Below are 16990 nucleotides of genomic sequence, written 5' to 3' on the forward strand. Positions count from 1 at the left end.
ATATGTCCGTGCCATTCTCTCACTTCATCCCAGCTTACCCTTCCCCCTCCCCATGTCCTCAAGTCCATTCTCTACGTCTGCATCTTTATTCCTGTCCTGCCCCTAGGTTCTTGAGAACCATTTTTCTTTAGAGTCCATATATATGTGTTAGCATACAGTATTTGTTTTTCTCTTTCTGACTCACTTCACTCTGTATGACAGACTCTTGGTCCATCCACCTCACTACAAATAATTCAATTTCGTTTCTTTTTATGGCTGAGTAATATTCCATTGTATATATGTACCACATCTTCTTTATCCATTCATCTGTCGATGGACACTTAGGTTGCTTCCATGTCCTGGCTATTGTAAATAGAGCTTAATAACTCTTTAATATTAACATTTTAAATAACTATTCATCCATTTCCCCACTGATTAGAAATGCCATATTTATCAGAAAACATATATGGATCTGCATCTGAGCTTTCTATAACCTATTTTGCTAACGTGGTACTATGATCACCACACTTTAATTTCTATAGCTCTATACTGTGTTCTGAGAGCTGGTTAAACAAGTTTCTTCCAATTTTTTCTGGTCATTTTTTTCTTGGCTATTCTCACACATTTAACTCATCCGTACAAATTTTGAAACTGGCTTGGCAGTTTCCACTAAATTCCTTCGGCAAAAACTTCACATTCTGGATAGGAGCAGTAATGATTATCAGACTTACTTCCCTACCATAAACAATCATACAACTCAGCAAAATACATGAAACAATTGTTTGTAGGCACTGGACAAGAGACAGCACAGGGCTGTGAAACTTGAGAGATAGAAAACAAATGAGATAAACACAACATCCATCCCAGATTTCTACCCAGGAGCATTTTCAGGCATGGCATAAGGACGCAGAGTCCAAGGAAACAGCTGCAATCTCACTGGGCAGAGGAAATAGCAATTAGAATTCAGAACTGCTAAAGGGCTGGAATTTTGAGGGCAGGGTAGGTGAGAGGACCTGTGAAGAGCAGAAATCCCCCAAAATCTGCCTAGGCATCTCACTGAGTCTTTGGTCAAATACAAACCTGATAATGCACAGGACAAGAAGACTCGGCAGAGAACAACGGAGACTGTGAGCCAAACAAAGATTCCTGAGGTTACACAGTACTGAGAGATGTTCAAGTTCTGAACCGATTTGGCTGAACACTCCAGGCATTCAGCTGAGGCCCTAGAAAGTCCACTAGTACTATAGCCCAAGAGTAAAGGCCACTCTGGATCCACCCTAAAAAGTCTAAATCCAACACAATCTAGCCAGGCCAGCAGAAAGTTAATTGTTTACCAAAACAAAACTCAACACTTTTTAGAAGATGATAGAGTAACTCATACTCTCAAACATTGAGCAATGTTTGTGCATACAACAAAAAACTTAAAAAATACAAAGAAGCAAAAAATTTTGATCAAGATATGACATAAATGTTAGAATGAACAGACAAGGACTTTAAAACTGTTATTATAAATATGTTCAAGGATTTAAAAGAAAAGATGGGCATAATGAGCAAACAAATGGAAAATCTCATCAGAGAAATGGATAAGCTTACATTAGATTGGACAGTGCAGGGTAAAAAATACCATGGAACTTGAAAACAGGCCAATAGAAACTATGCAAACTGAAGCACAAAGAGAACAGAAGTTTGAGAAAATGAACAAAGCCTCAATAAATGATGGGACAATATCAAGTGGTCAAACGTGAATTTGGAGTTCCAGAAAAAGATGAGAAAAAAATTAGGGCAGAGAAATAATATATGAAGAAAAGACAAAAATTTTCTAAATATGATGAAAAAAGATCAATCCACAGATCCACACAGTTCAATGAACCACAAGAAAAATATATAAAACCATACCCAGGTTCATCATGGTCAAATCACTAAAAACAAAAGATTAAGCAAAAAAAAATCTTAGAGCAGCAGAGAAAAAAAAGACACATTACATACAGGGGAATAATGATAAAAATGACTGTTGCTTTCACTTTAAAAAAAAAATGCAAACCAGAAGACAATGGAATGATATCTTTAAAGTGCTGAAAGAAAAGTTATCCACTGAAATAAAATTCTACATCTCAGCAAAAATATCCTTTAAAAAGGATAAACAAAAAGCTGACAGAATTCATCACTAGGAGTCCTGGGATACAAGAAACAGTAAATGAAGTTTTTTAGGGTGAAGGGAAATGATATTAGATGGAAACTTGGATCTACACAAAGGAAAAGAGTGCAGGAAAAGGTAAATATAAAAGCCTTTTTTGTTTCTTTAGAAGAAAATGGTTGCTTAATGTATTATGGGTATATATGATATGTAGAAGTAAAACTGTCAAGAGGTGGGTGAATGGAGATGTATTTTTTTAAGTTCTAACATTAGAACTTTTATAAGTTCTAACATTATATATAGAATGGCATAAAATTAATTCTAGACTATGATATGCTAAGGTTACCACTAAACAAAAATATAAGACCAAAAGTAAAGCTAAAAAGACAATAGAGGGACTTCCCTGGTGGCACGGTGGATAAGATTCCATGCTCCCAATGCAGGGGGCCCCGGTTCGGCCCCTGGTGAGGGAACTAGATCCCACATGCATGCCGCAACTAAGGAGCCCACGAACCGCAACTACGGAGCCCGCCTGCCACAACTAAGACCCCAGGCAGCCAAATAAATAAAGATTTTAAATAGATAAATAAATAAATAAATAAAAAGACAATAGAGGAGATAAAACGGGATACTAAGAAATACTTGATTGATCCAAAAGAAAGGAGTAAAAAGAAATAAACAAATGAGACAAATAGAAAACAAAGAGCAAGATGGTAGTGTTAAAATAAATTTAATCATAGGACTAGTTACATAAATTTAAGTGGACTAAGCACTCCAATTAAAAGGCAGAGATTTTCAGACACAAGCACTTAAAAATAAAGTTACCCTCTATAGTTAAGTACATAAAATGCATTCAAAGGTTAATAGTAGTTACCCATAGTAGCAACCCCAAACACTATGTGCAAATGTGTGAAATGACTTTGGAACACAACCTAAAGGTGACTCCAGTAGAATCCCAAGGAGAAAAGGCCGGAATGTGAGGGTAGTTAATAGCTGACATTATTTACATTCATTAACTTGTTCAGTTTTCAGGATGACTCTCTGAGGAAGGTACCCCTTTGTATCCATTTTATAAGGGAGCAGACTAAGGCCCAGAGGAGTTATGTCATGTTTGCAGGATCCCATGCTAGTGAAACCAATCAGCTCTACTGCACCACCTAAAAGATACTACGTCAACAGAGAGGAGGTGCCCAGGAACCACCCGAGGCAAGAGCAAGAGCAATCATCCATCAGGGTGTCTCCAGCCTGGCCCAGGGAAGAGAGTACCTGACCAGCAGAACCGATCGTGCAGCTTCCTTGGCAGGTACGTACATGTGGAGGAGATAAGCCCATCTCACTACCCTAACCTGAAAAAACGATCCATCAAGATTTTTTTCAACAAACTTTCTTGCCTTAGTTCCAGGGCCCACTGAGCCCTTATTCTGACTTTGTTGACAGAGGAAGAAGGCCCTGACTGAGGCATGCAAATGCCCTAGCCCCTCTGAAAGTTAGCGTTGTCACTGTAAATAAATTGTAAATTTGGCTTCTGTTTCAGACTCTCCTCCATTTATTAAGCCTGACTTAGTTCCCCCTAAGCCTTCTCACCTCGGGCCAAAACAGAACTTCTGATCCTTCAGACATTTAGAAGAAAGTCCTAGACTAGAACGACCCCATCAAGGCAAAGCTCTCACAGGAAGCTGCACAAACACTGAGAGGCCGGGCCTGAGTGGTCAGTTAGGCCCTCCCAACTCTCTTGGTCTCCATCTGCATTAAGAGGAGACAAGAAAAAGAATGATAATAAATGTGTGAGAAAGAACTCATGTTGTCGAGCACATATATGGAAAGCTGGCCAAAAGATGAAATCTTTATTCATTAAATTTAGCCAAATTTGTTATCAAAGAACATTCCTCCAGAGAGGCCTCTGCAGAATTCCACAGGAATCACTCACTCCAAATAGTAAGAAAACAACTGATTGAAAAATAAATAAATAAATAAATAAATAAATAAGTAAGTAAGTAAGTAAGTAAGTAAGTAAATCCCTCAGATCCACAAGGTACCAGCAAAATAAAGGCATTCCATTAAGACCAGGTGTGCAGAGTATAAAAATTATCAATTTGATCAAAAATAAAACAAAACGAAAAAGTAGTGAAGCCACATAAATATTCCTCATGCATAACATGCATGTATAGTACTCCTGAACTTGGTATAAAAAAATCCACAAAAATGACTCTTCCCTGAAGAAGCCCATGAAAACTCCCACCAAAGCCACCTGCACATTAGCGGTCAACCTTTCATTGATTCATTCAACCCACATTTTTACACAACTCCTCTGAGCCTTCCTCACCCTATAACTAACACTCTGCAGTGTCTCTCACACTGTACCTGGCTCTAAATTGAACACTCTCCCCTGATACCCACCTTATTAGTAGCTCCACTTCAGTCCATGTCACCTTAATAGAGCTGCCTTCCCTGGCCACCATATGTAGAAGAGCACCTCCCATCCCCGTCACTCTCTGTCCTGTTACCCTACAGCACTTTTCTGCAGAGCACATATCACTAGTATATTTGGTTATTGTCTGTCTCCTTTTGATAGAAGGAGTTCCGTGACAGTAGGAATTTTGTCTGTTTTACTTTCTGCGGTATTTACAGAATTTAGAATGGTCCCTGGCATGAGAATACACAATGAATAAAATACTTGTAATTCCAACTCTCATAGGGAAGTGAGGCCTAAACTGGCAAACAGACCTCATTAACAGGGTAATGTGGTGGCATAAAGGAATCATAACAGGCTCCGCCTGGGAGAGTCGGAAACACTTCTTAGAGGAAGAGATGCAAAGCAGGCTGGTGAAGGGAGGGTGGAATTGGGGGCATTCCAGGTATGGCAGGCAACATGTGAAGGGGCACAGAACATAACAGAGCATCGCAGACTTGGGGAACCTTGTGTAGCTGCAATAAGGTGAATGGTGAAAAGGAAAGAAAGGCGAGCTTGTAACAGGAAGGCAGAGCAGATATGGCAGGACAAGTGTGCCCGGACAGCAGTCACCGAGTGGCTTTAACCTGAGGAAGAGCACAGTCAGATTTGCATTTCACAAAAGTCTCTTTGGAGGCAGTAGGGGAAGGAGGGAATAAGTGCCAATCTGGAGTCATGGAAAACATTTAGGAGTTTATTGCAAAAGTCTCCACAAGGGATAATGATGCTGAAAACTAAGGCCGTGTTGGGGATGGAGATAAAACAGGAATCACGAGTGCACATGACTGGATGCAAGGATCAATCCCACTTTTCCAAAACTCTCCTTCACTATCACTTCCTATGGAAAGTGCCTTTTAAAAAAAAGAGTGAAAAGAAATATTTTAAGGCTCAGGTCTCTGTCTCCCTCTCCGGCCCCTCCCCACCCACACTAATAATTCCAGGCATGGCTGTACCCAGAAACCACACCATGTAATCAGACAACAATTTCTGTCTTCCTCTCACAGCTCCACTCTCCTCTGAAAGAACCAGCATCATTCTTAGGTCAGTATTTTGGGCACGGCGTCCCTCAGCAGTTCAGGTTTAAATAAGCCTCAAGATAGCAATCCCACAACAAAGGCCTACAGTTCTAACAAGGCTCACTCTCTCCTGTAGGAAGGCAGATGCTCTGTCCCGGATGGCAAACCTGAGCTGAGCCTCCTGCTGGACTGGAGACAGGGCCACCACAGCACATAGAGGGACCGTCGGGGAGGGCTGGCTCCTCAGGGAAAATGTGGGCACTACTACCAGAAAACGGGGAATGATGCTAGGCAAAGCGCAAAGTTCCACCATGGCTTCCTTCTCTTGATTTAAGGAAAAACAACATTTTCAAAGGCTCCCCCCACTCCCTGAGTTTCACCCTAGCCGATGGCGCTCAGCTGGAGGAATGGCAGCCCTGCGGCGTCACTCAATCCCAAACGCTGTCAACTTGTATTTCTTATCCTCGCAACAGTCCACTTGGAGGAGCCTCAACACCCTCACTTTCCACAGAGGCAGAGAGCCGTGAACTGAAACATGCCCGAGGGTAACAAGGTGCTACATGTGGGCACAGGAATCTTGGACTATCTCATGCCAACCCTCTAAACGCAAAGTCATGGCAGTAGGATAGACCAATTAATAAAGAAGAGCTCAGATCATGCTTCTTCCAGATTCCAAGCTCTCTGGTGTCTCCGTATCACCTGTAGGATGAAGTCCAAAGTCTTTTCACATCATCCAGGACCCTGAGCCTTTCCGTCTCCTCCTCCACCTCACCCCACCTCATTTCCTGAGCACGGCCACAGCTGAGTAGCTGACAGCAGCACACTCTCTCAGCCACGGCGCTCGCTCCCGCTGATTCCCTCTGGGAGGTCTGCCACCCGCTTCCCGGCCGATGATTCGCCACTCCCTCCTCTTCTCCTCCCCCTGACCCCCCCCCCCCCAGTTAGGGGCCCACAATGTCTCTTTTGACTTTTCCTCACACAAGCCTAGTTCAGTGCTCCACTCGCACACTCCCTCCTCATGTATATCATTTTCCCAAAGGACACACCCTTTTATAATTATTTATATCTTTTTTCTTTCCCTTGAATTACAAAAGCTCCTTGAGGCTAAGATGGTGTCTTTCATCTCTCCATACTTAACACCCAGCACAGACATGTGGCTCGTATTGGGGGCTATGCTTATTAAAGGAATGTTTTGATGACGAAAATTTCACATTACTGGCGATCTTTCAACCTTTCGTAAGTTCTATCTTACATTAGCGTTACCTTTTTTTCTTTTTAACATTTATATTATACATAGATAATTCAATACAAGGGCAAGGAATAAAGTATTTCCTAGAATCTACTCCAGGAAAAATTTTCTCTTATCTGAACAACTTGATAGGATTCCTTCTTGTTATTAGAAAATGAAAATATGTCAGCCTCCATCATTCCATTAATACCTGGGCTTCAGGAAACTCAGGCTACACCTCATGCCAAAACTGGACTAACCCAGGTTACGTGGTTCTAGATAGAACTGTCTTTCCGTTCCCTCCAATGACTGATGTATACATAGGTATGTCAGTTATTATAAACCACTTTAAATTCTTTTTGAAAGGAAACAGAGATACATAGGTCACAGTGGATAAAAAATAGCTCTTATTATTAGTCAGAATACAGAGGACACATTCTGTCTTGATTAGTTAAATCAATATTCAGTGCTTTTGCTTATGTTGAGCTCCCTGATGAAAGTAACAGAAATCAGTCTCTTTACCGAACATATCCAGAGTTGGCACATAGTGGGAGCTAAATGACCCTTCCTAGCACCCGGCCCTGCCACCTATACCTCTGCTCTCCAGGCCCCAACCACTAGATAATAGATCTCTGCCTCCTCTTATTTACAATATCATTTCATAAATAAATACAAATGATTTGACCAGCCTCTTGGGACCATAACACGTGCCACCTCCTTAGGTGGGGAAAAATTATCAATTCAAGTTACATAATACATGTAAAAATTAAATAAGAATGAGATGTCCAATGATGGTGATGGGGATGATGGCTAAGATTTATCTACTGATTAGTATGTGGGCTTTTAAATTTACTCATTTAAATACCATGACAACCTAAGTGGCAGGTTACTATTATCATCCTAATTTTTTTTTTTTTTAAAGATTTATTGATTGATTGATTGATTGATTGCTATGTTGGGTCTTCGTTTCTGTGCTAGGGCTTTCTCTAGTTGTGGCAAGTGGGGGCCACTCTTCATCGCGGTGCGCGGGCCTCTCACTATCGCGGCCTCTCTTGTTGCGGAGCACAGGCTCCAGACGCGCAGGCTTAGTAGTTGTGGCTCACGGGCCTAGTTGCTCTGCGGCATGTGGGATCTTCCCAGACCAGGACGCGAACCCGTGTCCCCTGCATTGGCAGGCAGATTCTCAACCACTGCGCCACCAGGGAAGCCCTATCATCCTAATTTTACAGATAAGAAAACTGAGGCATGAGAAATCAGATAATTTCCCCAAAGGTCATACAGCTAGTAAGTGGTGGGGCTGGGATTTGAATCTATATATTTGTAACCACACAGATATATGGCATATATAGAAAATAATACTAAGATGGCCAGAGACAAAAGTAGCTAAGCCCTTTAGAAGGAAAACAAAACAAAACAAAACTATTGACTAAAAATATGATCTTCTATCCTTTTTTAGTCTGCTTAGACTCATTACCATAAATTATAATCAACACCTCCTGGGCAATAATGCCCCCCAGAGAGCATAACAAGGGTTAAGAGTTTGGACTGTAAGGCAAGACAGAGAGAGCTGGGCTCATATGCTCACTCCACCACATCCTAGCTGGGGACACCTGGCATGTTATGTCATACGGTGGGCACAAATCCAGGTGACCACAGGGTTCACAGTTTCCCCCACTGATTACCTCTGTACCAGCCCCCTTCTTGTGAGAACTCTCCTCTCTCTCCATCACCAGAGAACATGGTTGGTATGACCCCTCCTCCCCAGCCAGGGTAGCTTGTCTCAGTTGGGTGCCTGGATAAATTTGAACAATCACAGTGTCTCACTGCCTGGTGAAGGGATGGGTACAGGGTCCTAGCTGGGCCAGAGTCACCCCCGGGTGCTTTTCTAACTGGAGCTAGGAGAAGCTTTTCCTCTCAAAGCTTAGAGTTTCCTCTCAAAGCTTAGGGATTCTCAGAGAGTAAAGCTGGCATGTAGAGAGGCCTAGAGAGAGCTAACAGCATTGGAGTCCCTCGTTCTGGTCTCTCCTTCCAGCTCCAAGGTTATCAAACAGCCAACAAAACCACCTTGAGAAGTGAAAAAGAATGGGTTTCTGTCACTTTCAGCTAGATGAGCTCTAACTCTAAGTCTGAAACTTAGTTTCCTCATCTGTAAAATGGGGAATTTAGAACAACAGCCCTTTCCTCCCTCCCTGGCCAGTTCCGAAGGGGAAAGGAGATACGGATTTTAAGTACTGTAGCATTGTGTCTTAGGAATAGAGGGCTCCGCGGCTGTTAGCAGACCTTAATAACACAACAGCACTTGTCCCAACAGACTGTTGCCAAAGATATTGGAGTCATTCTTGGTTTCTCTCTTTCTCGTCACATCCAACATGACAGCAAGTACTTTTGGTTGTAACTTCAAACTACAGCTGACCCTTGAGCAACACGGGGGTTGGGGCACCAATGCTCCACAGAGTCAAAAATCCATGTGTAACTTAGTTTGCCCTTGGAATCCAAGGTTCCTCCGTATTCACGGTTCCACAACTGTGGATTCAACCAACCTTGGTTTGTGAAGTACACTAGTATTTATCGACACTATTGAAAAAAATGCATGTATAAGTGGACCCCTGCAGCTCAAACCTGTGTTGTTCAAGGGTCAACTGGATAGATTATCCAAAATCCAACCACTTCTCGAAATCTCCACGGCCACTACCCTGGACCAAACCAGGATGAGAACCACTGCAACAGCCTGCACCTCCGGGCTCTGCCCTGACTTCTGACAGTCTACTCTCCACGCAGTGGTCAGAGGGGTCCCAGTAAGCTGTAAGTCAGAGAGACGAACATGCTCCAATGGCGCATCTACTCAGCGTGCCCGTCAGGGCTGTTCCCCGGCTTCCCCGCACTCTTGGCCACCCCTGCCTTCTTGTCCTCACACAGCCACCCAGCTCCCGCCTGAGGGCCTTCACTCCTGCTTCCTCCACGCGGACTTTCCTTTCCCAAACATCTTCAACCCTCACTCCCTGCCCTCCCTCTGCTCAAAGGCCACCCTCTCTGGGAGCAGTCGCTGAACACCCTGTTTAAACTGGCAGCCCCCCTTCCCATCTAGCTCTGTTTTTCTCCATAGCACTTACCACCATCTGACCTACCATATCTAGTTTCCTGTTTGTTTATTGTCTGTCTCCCCTCCCCAGAATATAAGCTTCATGAGAGCAGCGGTTTTTGACTATTTTGTTTACTGTTGTTCCTGGCACATAGCAAGCACACAATAAATATTTGCTGAATGAATGAACAAATGAATGAATGAATGAATGAATTTGCCCTCAATCTCCTTTTCTGGGAGTTGGGGGGGTAAAACATGGACTACAGCAGGAAAAAAAAATGTGGAAACCTTACTGTGAAACTTTGCACTTACTTGGCACAGCGAACCCAGTGTGTGTGTCGGTACAAAGAATATAAGAAGCGCTGGCGATACATGTTCCATACTTTGATAGATTTGTCTTCAGAAGCTGTAGCAAGAAACTGGCCATCGGCTGAAAAGTCCACACTTCTAACTGGAGCTGTGTGAGCTTTAAATTCAGAGGATTTCCCTCTCCTGGAGACAAACAGTTTAATATTTATAACATTTGATTTAATTATCAGTATACAGACTTTGAAACATATAAAACAGTTTGTTGTAAAAACTGACAGAAGTGTGAAAAGGCTGTGTTGTACTGTACTCTTCATCGACACTGCTCCAAGCTGGTTCTGTTAGTTAAAGTCACAGCTGACACTAAACAAGTGAGAACCTAGCGGTCCCCACCCTGAAATGCATTTGCTGACTTTGCTTTAATTGGAAGCTACAGAATGATATTTTGAACAAATCTCTACCATGCATTTTAAGTTCCTGTTGTTCCTCTAGAGAGAGCAACATACAGTTTAAATAAACTGCAACCTAGAAAACCGAAGATTCATTAAGTGAAGAGCTCTAAGGTAGGGTTTTCAAACTGGGCTCACGTGGAAATTGTGTGGAATGGCAGTCCGGCTTGGGAAGGAGGAGATGTCCCCTATGTCACTTGCCGCTATACAGAATGTCCCTGGGTGATCTGACTTTCCTGCTTTCACCCACCAGCAATGCGAATGAGATCCTGAGGTATACCTAAGGCCTTGCTCACCCCTGAGCCCAATCTTACATTCACAAGCAAAACAAAAGATAAATGGTAATAACATATTGACCCTTCAGTTCTCAACACCTTGAAATTTCAGATACTTTTTTTTTTTTCTTGGCTAGGGTGGGAAAAAGAGAATAGGAAAAACAGATGGAGAAAATAATGTGTGGCATTTAAGGAGAAGCAGCAGGAAAAATGTTGACATAATTAGGGGTAGGCTAGTAGACAGCGCTGGAGTTAAATGGTGACATTTGGGAAATGCTACTTTGTGTCAGCGTTTCCAAGTTCCCAAGATACTTTCACTTTATACTACATTTAGACTTAGCAATTTTTCCATTCAGAAAGTCATATTTATACAGGTGATGCCTTATGGGAAAAATCACCACAAGTGTTTGAAGAAGATCAGGCAGCAGAATTTGCAGAAGACTGGAAGTTACACTCAGGTCCTCCCCCTCCTCCCCAACATCCGACAGGTCAGCAAACCTATTTAGTGATAGTGAGATTGCTATCACCTCCTAAATATCTTTTGAATCCCTCCTCTTCTTTCCATCCCGGCTATGCTTGCATTAAGGTAGATATACATACCCTCAATATCCTTCACCTAGATTACTGCAAAAGCCTCTTAACTGGTCTCCCTGTTCTAATCTTTTACCTCCCTCCAGTCACCTACATACTGTGCTTACAGCCTTGCTAAATGTATAATTCTAAGCGTGTAAATCCCAGTGTAAACGTGTCACGGGCTGCTCTCCAAGAAAAAGTACAACACCCAAGCTCTTTGGTGAGACATCCTGCCACTGTACTGACCTTTGTACTCTTACGACAGTCTCACTGCTTCAAACACACCTCTGGCTTTGTACTTACAGCTTTCTTAGCCTGACTACTTTCCCCTACCAGCAAAGCCCCCTTGACCAACCCAGACAGGCTTAATTGTTCCCTTTCTATTATATCTATTTTGCTTATTACATTATACAGTAATTTTTGTTTTAAAATAGTCCTGTTTCTCTCCTATTAGGCAGTAATTTTTTGAGGACAGGAAAGATGACTTATTCATGTCTGAAAGACCAGCATCTAGCACAATGTCAGGCACGGAAAAAGGACTCAGTACATTTTGTTGAATTCTGCTGGGAAGAGTCAATACTTAAAGGTTCTTAGATCCATCCTGGCTTTCCCTTCCCGTGGCCTGTAGAAGGCAGAGGTGACGTTGTCATACATCTCCATCACCTGATGTATGACAAACCAAGAATAATTAAAATCAATATTTAAAAAAAAACAGGAGGGAGCATTCAGGGACTAGTTCAGTGAGGTTTCAAGGGAAAGTTCTTTGAGTAGGAGTCAGGAGTACAGTATGGCCTGATTTTAAGTATAAGCCCTAGAGAAAACAAAGAAAAGACTTGGCATCTGCTATGACCAGGAAGCCAAGAGACAGTTGGTATCATCGAAGTCTGCCCTGATCTTTACTCTGCACTCCGTACTGCAGGAGGCTTTCCTGCTTGCATTCTTTCTAAAAGCCGCTCCTCTCGGCTATAGGCTGGCCCAACTGCCAGATCCAGATCCGGTCTCAACAGGAAGCGTATAGGAAACCGAGATAAGAGTGCCTAGTGTTTGTTGTGCTGGTGCCTAACTGGTTTCTAGTTCCTCACGTGGCCTTAACACAGACTTTCCACCTCCCACACATTTACCTGCCCTTTCTGCCCAAATTCTCTTGACTGCCGACTGTGACGAACGCCAGGCCAGACCTGCCTCCGAACTCGCTCCTACTATTCTTCCTTAGCCTTCCGGTCACCAGCTCTGGTGTCTGCTCATCTGGCTGCCCACAACTCCCCTCACCCCTGTGCACACACGCCACTCCTCCCCATGGGAGGTGGAATCCATCAATTTCTCCTCCCTTTGAATCTCGGCTGGTGCTGTGACTTACTTTGACCAATAGAATGTGGCAGAAGGGATACATACTGTGTACGTTTCAGGACCAGCCTTTAAAAAGTCTAGCAGCTTCGGCTTTTACCATCCTAGAACCCAGCTGCCATGCTGTAAGGAAGTCCATATAGAGCTGGAGAAAGGGCATATGGAGGACCAAGGTGCCCCAGCCAATAGCCGGCACCAAGGCCACAGGTGTATGAGGGAGGCATTGGACCTGCCAGCCCAGCTGCCAGCTTAATGAAGCTGCGTGAGTAGGAGCCAACATCCATGGGGCAGAGGAGTCATCCGGACAACCCGTAAAATTGTGAGAAATGATAGTTATTGATTTAAGCTACTAAGTTTTGAGGACTGTTATGCAGCAATAGGTAACTGGTTAATCAGTTTCCTTCTCATTGCCATGACCCACTATTGCCCTGGCCCCACTATGATCTGACTTAGGAAGAGGAACTAGACGTGTCTACACAAGCCTAATTGTTGTACTTAGATTAGCCAGTACAAGTTAATGATTCAGTGTGCTTTTAGCTCATCTACCCTTGTGCAGTTTACTGAGATTTCCCTGAATTAGTGATGGGAGACTGAGGCTGCGCTGAAAATAACAAAGCACTAGTCCTAAATTCCTAAAGTGAAGGATTTTAAAAAATGCTTTCACTTTTGGACCCCAAATCAGCCTCTTGTCCTTACAATTCCCTCTACATTGCCATCTGCAGTGTCACAATATGTCACTTCTCCTCAGTAGTGTTTGCTACCTCGAGATAATGTGCAGATTTCTCAGTATGGAGATCCTTTGGGTAGTGGCAGGAAAAAAGTGCCCACTGGCAGGGAAATGCCCCTGGAACTTTCATTCATTTGCGAGTGCCTGAGCCTCTTCAGGCACGTACCACAAATCAAATCCTGCCACAACAGAGTGAAGGAAAACACTCGTTTCTTATTATCCGAAGTATTTATGGAGGAAATGATATGATGTGTGGGATTTGTTCTAAAAATACGTATTCCAGAAAAGAAAAAAAAAAGGTGTGTGGCAACAGGGGAAGAGAAAAAACAAGATTGACAGAACACTGATAACTGTTGGATATGGGGGATGGTTATATGGGGAGGGAGTTGTCACGTTACCCATTCTGTTTTCATGTATGCTTGAAATTCTTTATAATTGAGTTTAAAAACTTTTAAAATAATCAAGGCTCAATAATTGCTTAAAACAGATGGGCTATCAGCTAGGATTTAAAAAACCTCTTATAGAGAGGTTTGCTATGACAGGATAGGACTGTGCACAAATGCAATGGGGTTTATACATTTGTCAGGAATTCTCTTTAACAAGAAAATTCTGGAGCCCAAATGAATGATATGCATCAAAGAATAGCTAGCGCCGGGGTTTTTAATAGAGGTTCAAAGTCCCCTCAAGGATCCACGATGGGTGGTTGTAGGTTAATAAACTGTAAAATCTTGGTTAGACAGGCTGAGGTAAATCTCTCTGGGGAGACGATCTAAAGCTTACATCAGATTTATAAAGGGATTGATAACCATCACCCTTCCTAACCACCACCCCCCCACCCCAAGAAAACCTTAAGACATATTAAGCATATTTCCATGGTTAGAAATAGTTTTCAAACAGAAGACACAATTATGAGTTAAAGATGAGGAAAAAATGGTATGAAATAGTTTGACTTTACGACAAGGGCAGTACACCTTGTTTGTGACTCAGACTAAAGATGTGCAGGTAACTGGGGGTGTAGGCATTCCAAGAAGGGCACAAGGAACAGCCTGCCTCCAGTTTTCTTTCACATTTCTAAATCCAGAGCATAACAAGTGTTTGTTTCTCTTACTTATCAGGAATCCAGAGTCTAACGGTCCTGTCTCGTGAAGCAGATGCCAGTAAGTTTCCAAGTGGAGAAAACTGCACGCTGGTTACAACGTCCTTGTGACCCACATATCTGAAAGCTCTAGCTTGCGGCTTGAAACTCCATAGCATGAGAAACGTATCCCAAGAACCAGTAGCTATTAAGAAATAGAAGAACAAAACCACTGTGTGTTAAAACACAAATGTAGGCATGTCTCGTTACAATGGGCAGCATATCTAACAACAAGACGTCCAGGTAACAGAGGGGCCTGGAGGTTGTAAGACAGACCAAGTAATGGCAAAAACATTTGTAAAAGAAACCCAAAGCCACATCACTAATATGCAAGCTTGGCTGTGTCCTATGTAGCCACAGAGCAGGATTATTGGCCCCTGTATTTGGTTAGAACTCAATGACTATTTACTAGAAGAAGGCAGCACAATACAACAGAGACACAGGACTAGGAGGCAGTTCTGTCTCTCTCAGGTTGACTGCGAAAGTAACTTAATCTTTGTGTCATAAGACTGAATGCTTTTCCTGAGAGGGCTGGATAAGAATGATTTCTTTAAACTGTTTATGCAGAGATAACTTCACAGTTACAGAGCAGTCATAATAATAGTATAAAGAACATTAATATACCCTTTAACAGATCCACCTGTTACTATTTTGCCCCATTTGGTTTATAATTTGCTCCTGTGCTCACTCTTTTTCTGTACACAAGCATGTATGTGCGTGCGCACATACAAACACACAATTTTTTTTTCCTAAGCGATTTTGGGGTAAGTAAATTCATCATCATGGCACCTTTATTCCTAAATACTTACGTGTATTTTTCTAAGAATAAAGATATTCTTTTACATACCAATAGCACTGTAATCAACTTCAGAAAATTTACCAGTGACAGTACTTTAATCTACCGTTTTCCAGTTCTGTTAATTGACCAGTAATGTCTTTTTATAGCTAGATAAGGTAATCTTAAAACACACTTTTTGCTCTGTTATGACATTCTACAATTAATAAAAGAATCATGTGTTTCAGACATTAACTTAAGGCTTTAAGGAAAACAAACGAAATCAATAGTGGAAATAAATGCCTTAAACAAGGAATGAAGAAATAAACAAATGAAAGATAGATCTAACTCTTGCCCTAAAACCAAATTTTATATATTCATGTAGCCCCAAAATAGCCCCAGTGAGAGGAACCAGGTCAATGAGAATCACTAAGTCTAGATTGTAGAATGTTTAGAAAAAATACAACTTTATAAACTTGAAATACAATTAGTATTACTGTTAGAAGAGAAATATAAAGTCACTGAAAACCTTCTAAGTTCCTTAGCCATAGATAAAATTCATCTGGACTTGGCCTATGCAATGTTTCCATGTAAAATAGTTAAAGTGAGTTTATAAGCTGTATACTACCCCCTTTTTTTAAAAGTACAAAAAGTTGATATTCCATTACAGCTCATCAAATTATTAAATAAATCAGGGTTTGAAATATCTGGGGCTAATGTGGACAAAATAGGGAAAACAATGAATTATCATATGCATTATATTGGGGACTCTATTTGAGTTCTAAGGTATTATGCTACAAACAAGAGCTACAAAAGGGAGTAAGACACAATCTCTCGCCCTCAAGGAATCACAATAGAGCAGGAGATGGTTCATTAGATTATAATATCGTACATGTTCAGAGGACTTTTATATATTATTTACTCTTCTTTTTCTTCCAGGTTTGAGATATACATCATGAAATGATTACACTATAGGTTTAGTGAACATTCATCATTTCATATTTCTCATTAAAGAAAAAGAAAAAAAAATGTTTTTCCCTGTGATGAGAACTCTTCTAAGATTTACTCTCTTAACTTTCACATATAACATACAGCAGTGTTAATTATATTAATCATGTTGTACATTACATCCCTAGTACTTATAAGTGGAAGCTTATACCTTTTGACCATATTCTTAATGTTATATGGGGTAGTTAGTGGTCCTTTCCAAGGAAGAGACATTCGAGCAGAGACACGGGTGAAATGAGGAGTGATCCAGGCTAAGACGTGAAGAAAGAGCACTCTGGGCAGGAGGACTCCACGTGCGAGGGCCTGAGACAGCAATGCACTTGCCAACCTGAGGAGCAGCAAGGAGACCAGCATGTCCACAGGGAAGGGGAGAAAAAGAGAACAAGGGGTGGGAGCCCAGAGAGAAGCTGATGCCAGCAAGGAGCCACGGTGAGAGGTGTGTATTTAGTTCTCAGCCGCTGAAGGATTATAAGCGGGAGGATCTTGTGATCTGACTTAAGAAAACTGCCACTC

General features: G+C 41.9%; 1 protein-coding gene across 3 annotated transcripts in view; it reads right to left on the minus strand.

The window, feature by feature from the left end:
• POC1B (POC1 centriolar protein B) overlaps positions 1-16990 on the minus strand; it is a 107215-nt gene that overhangs the window by 70910 nt on the left and 19315 nt on the right. For all 3 annotated transcript variants that reach the window (XM_036866292.1, XM_036866293.1, XM_036866291.1), the window contains exons 3-4: positions 14668-14839; positions 10198-10377 (exon numbers count right to left, since the gene is read on the minus strand). In XM_036866292.1, the coding sequence (XP_036722187.1) occupies positions 10198-10377; positions 14668-14839 (352 nt within the window). The remainder of the gene's footprint in view (positions 1-10197; positions 10378-14667; positions 14840-16990) is intronic.

Source organism: Balaenoptera musculus, chromosome 10 (assembly GCF_009873245.2).
Source record: "Balaenoptera musculus isolate JJ_BM4_2016_0621 chromosome 10, mBalMus1.pri.v3, whole genome shotgun sequence".
NCBI classification, from domain to species: Eukaryota; Metazoa; Chordata; class Mammalia; order Artiodactyla; family Balaenopteridae; genus Balaenoptera; species Balaenoptera musculus.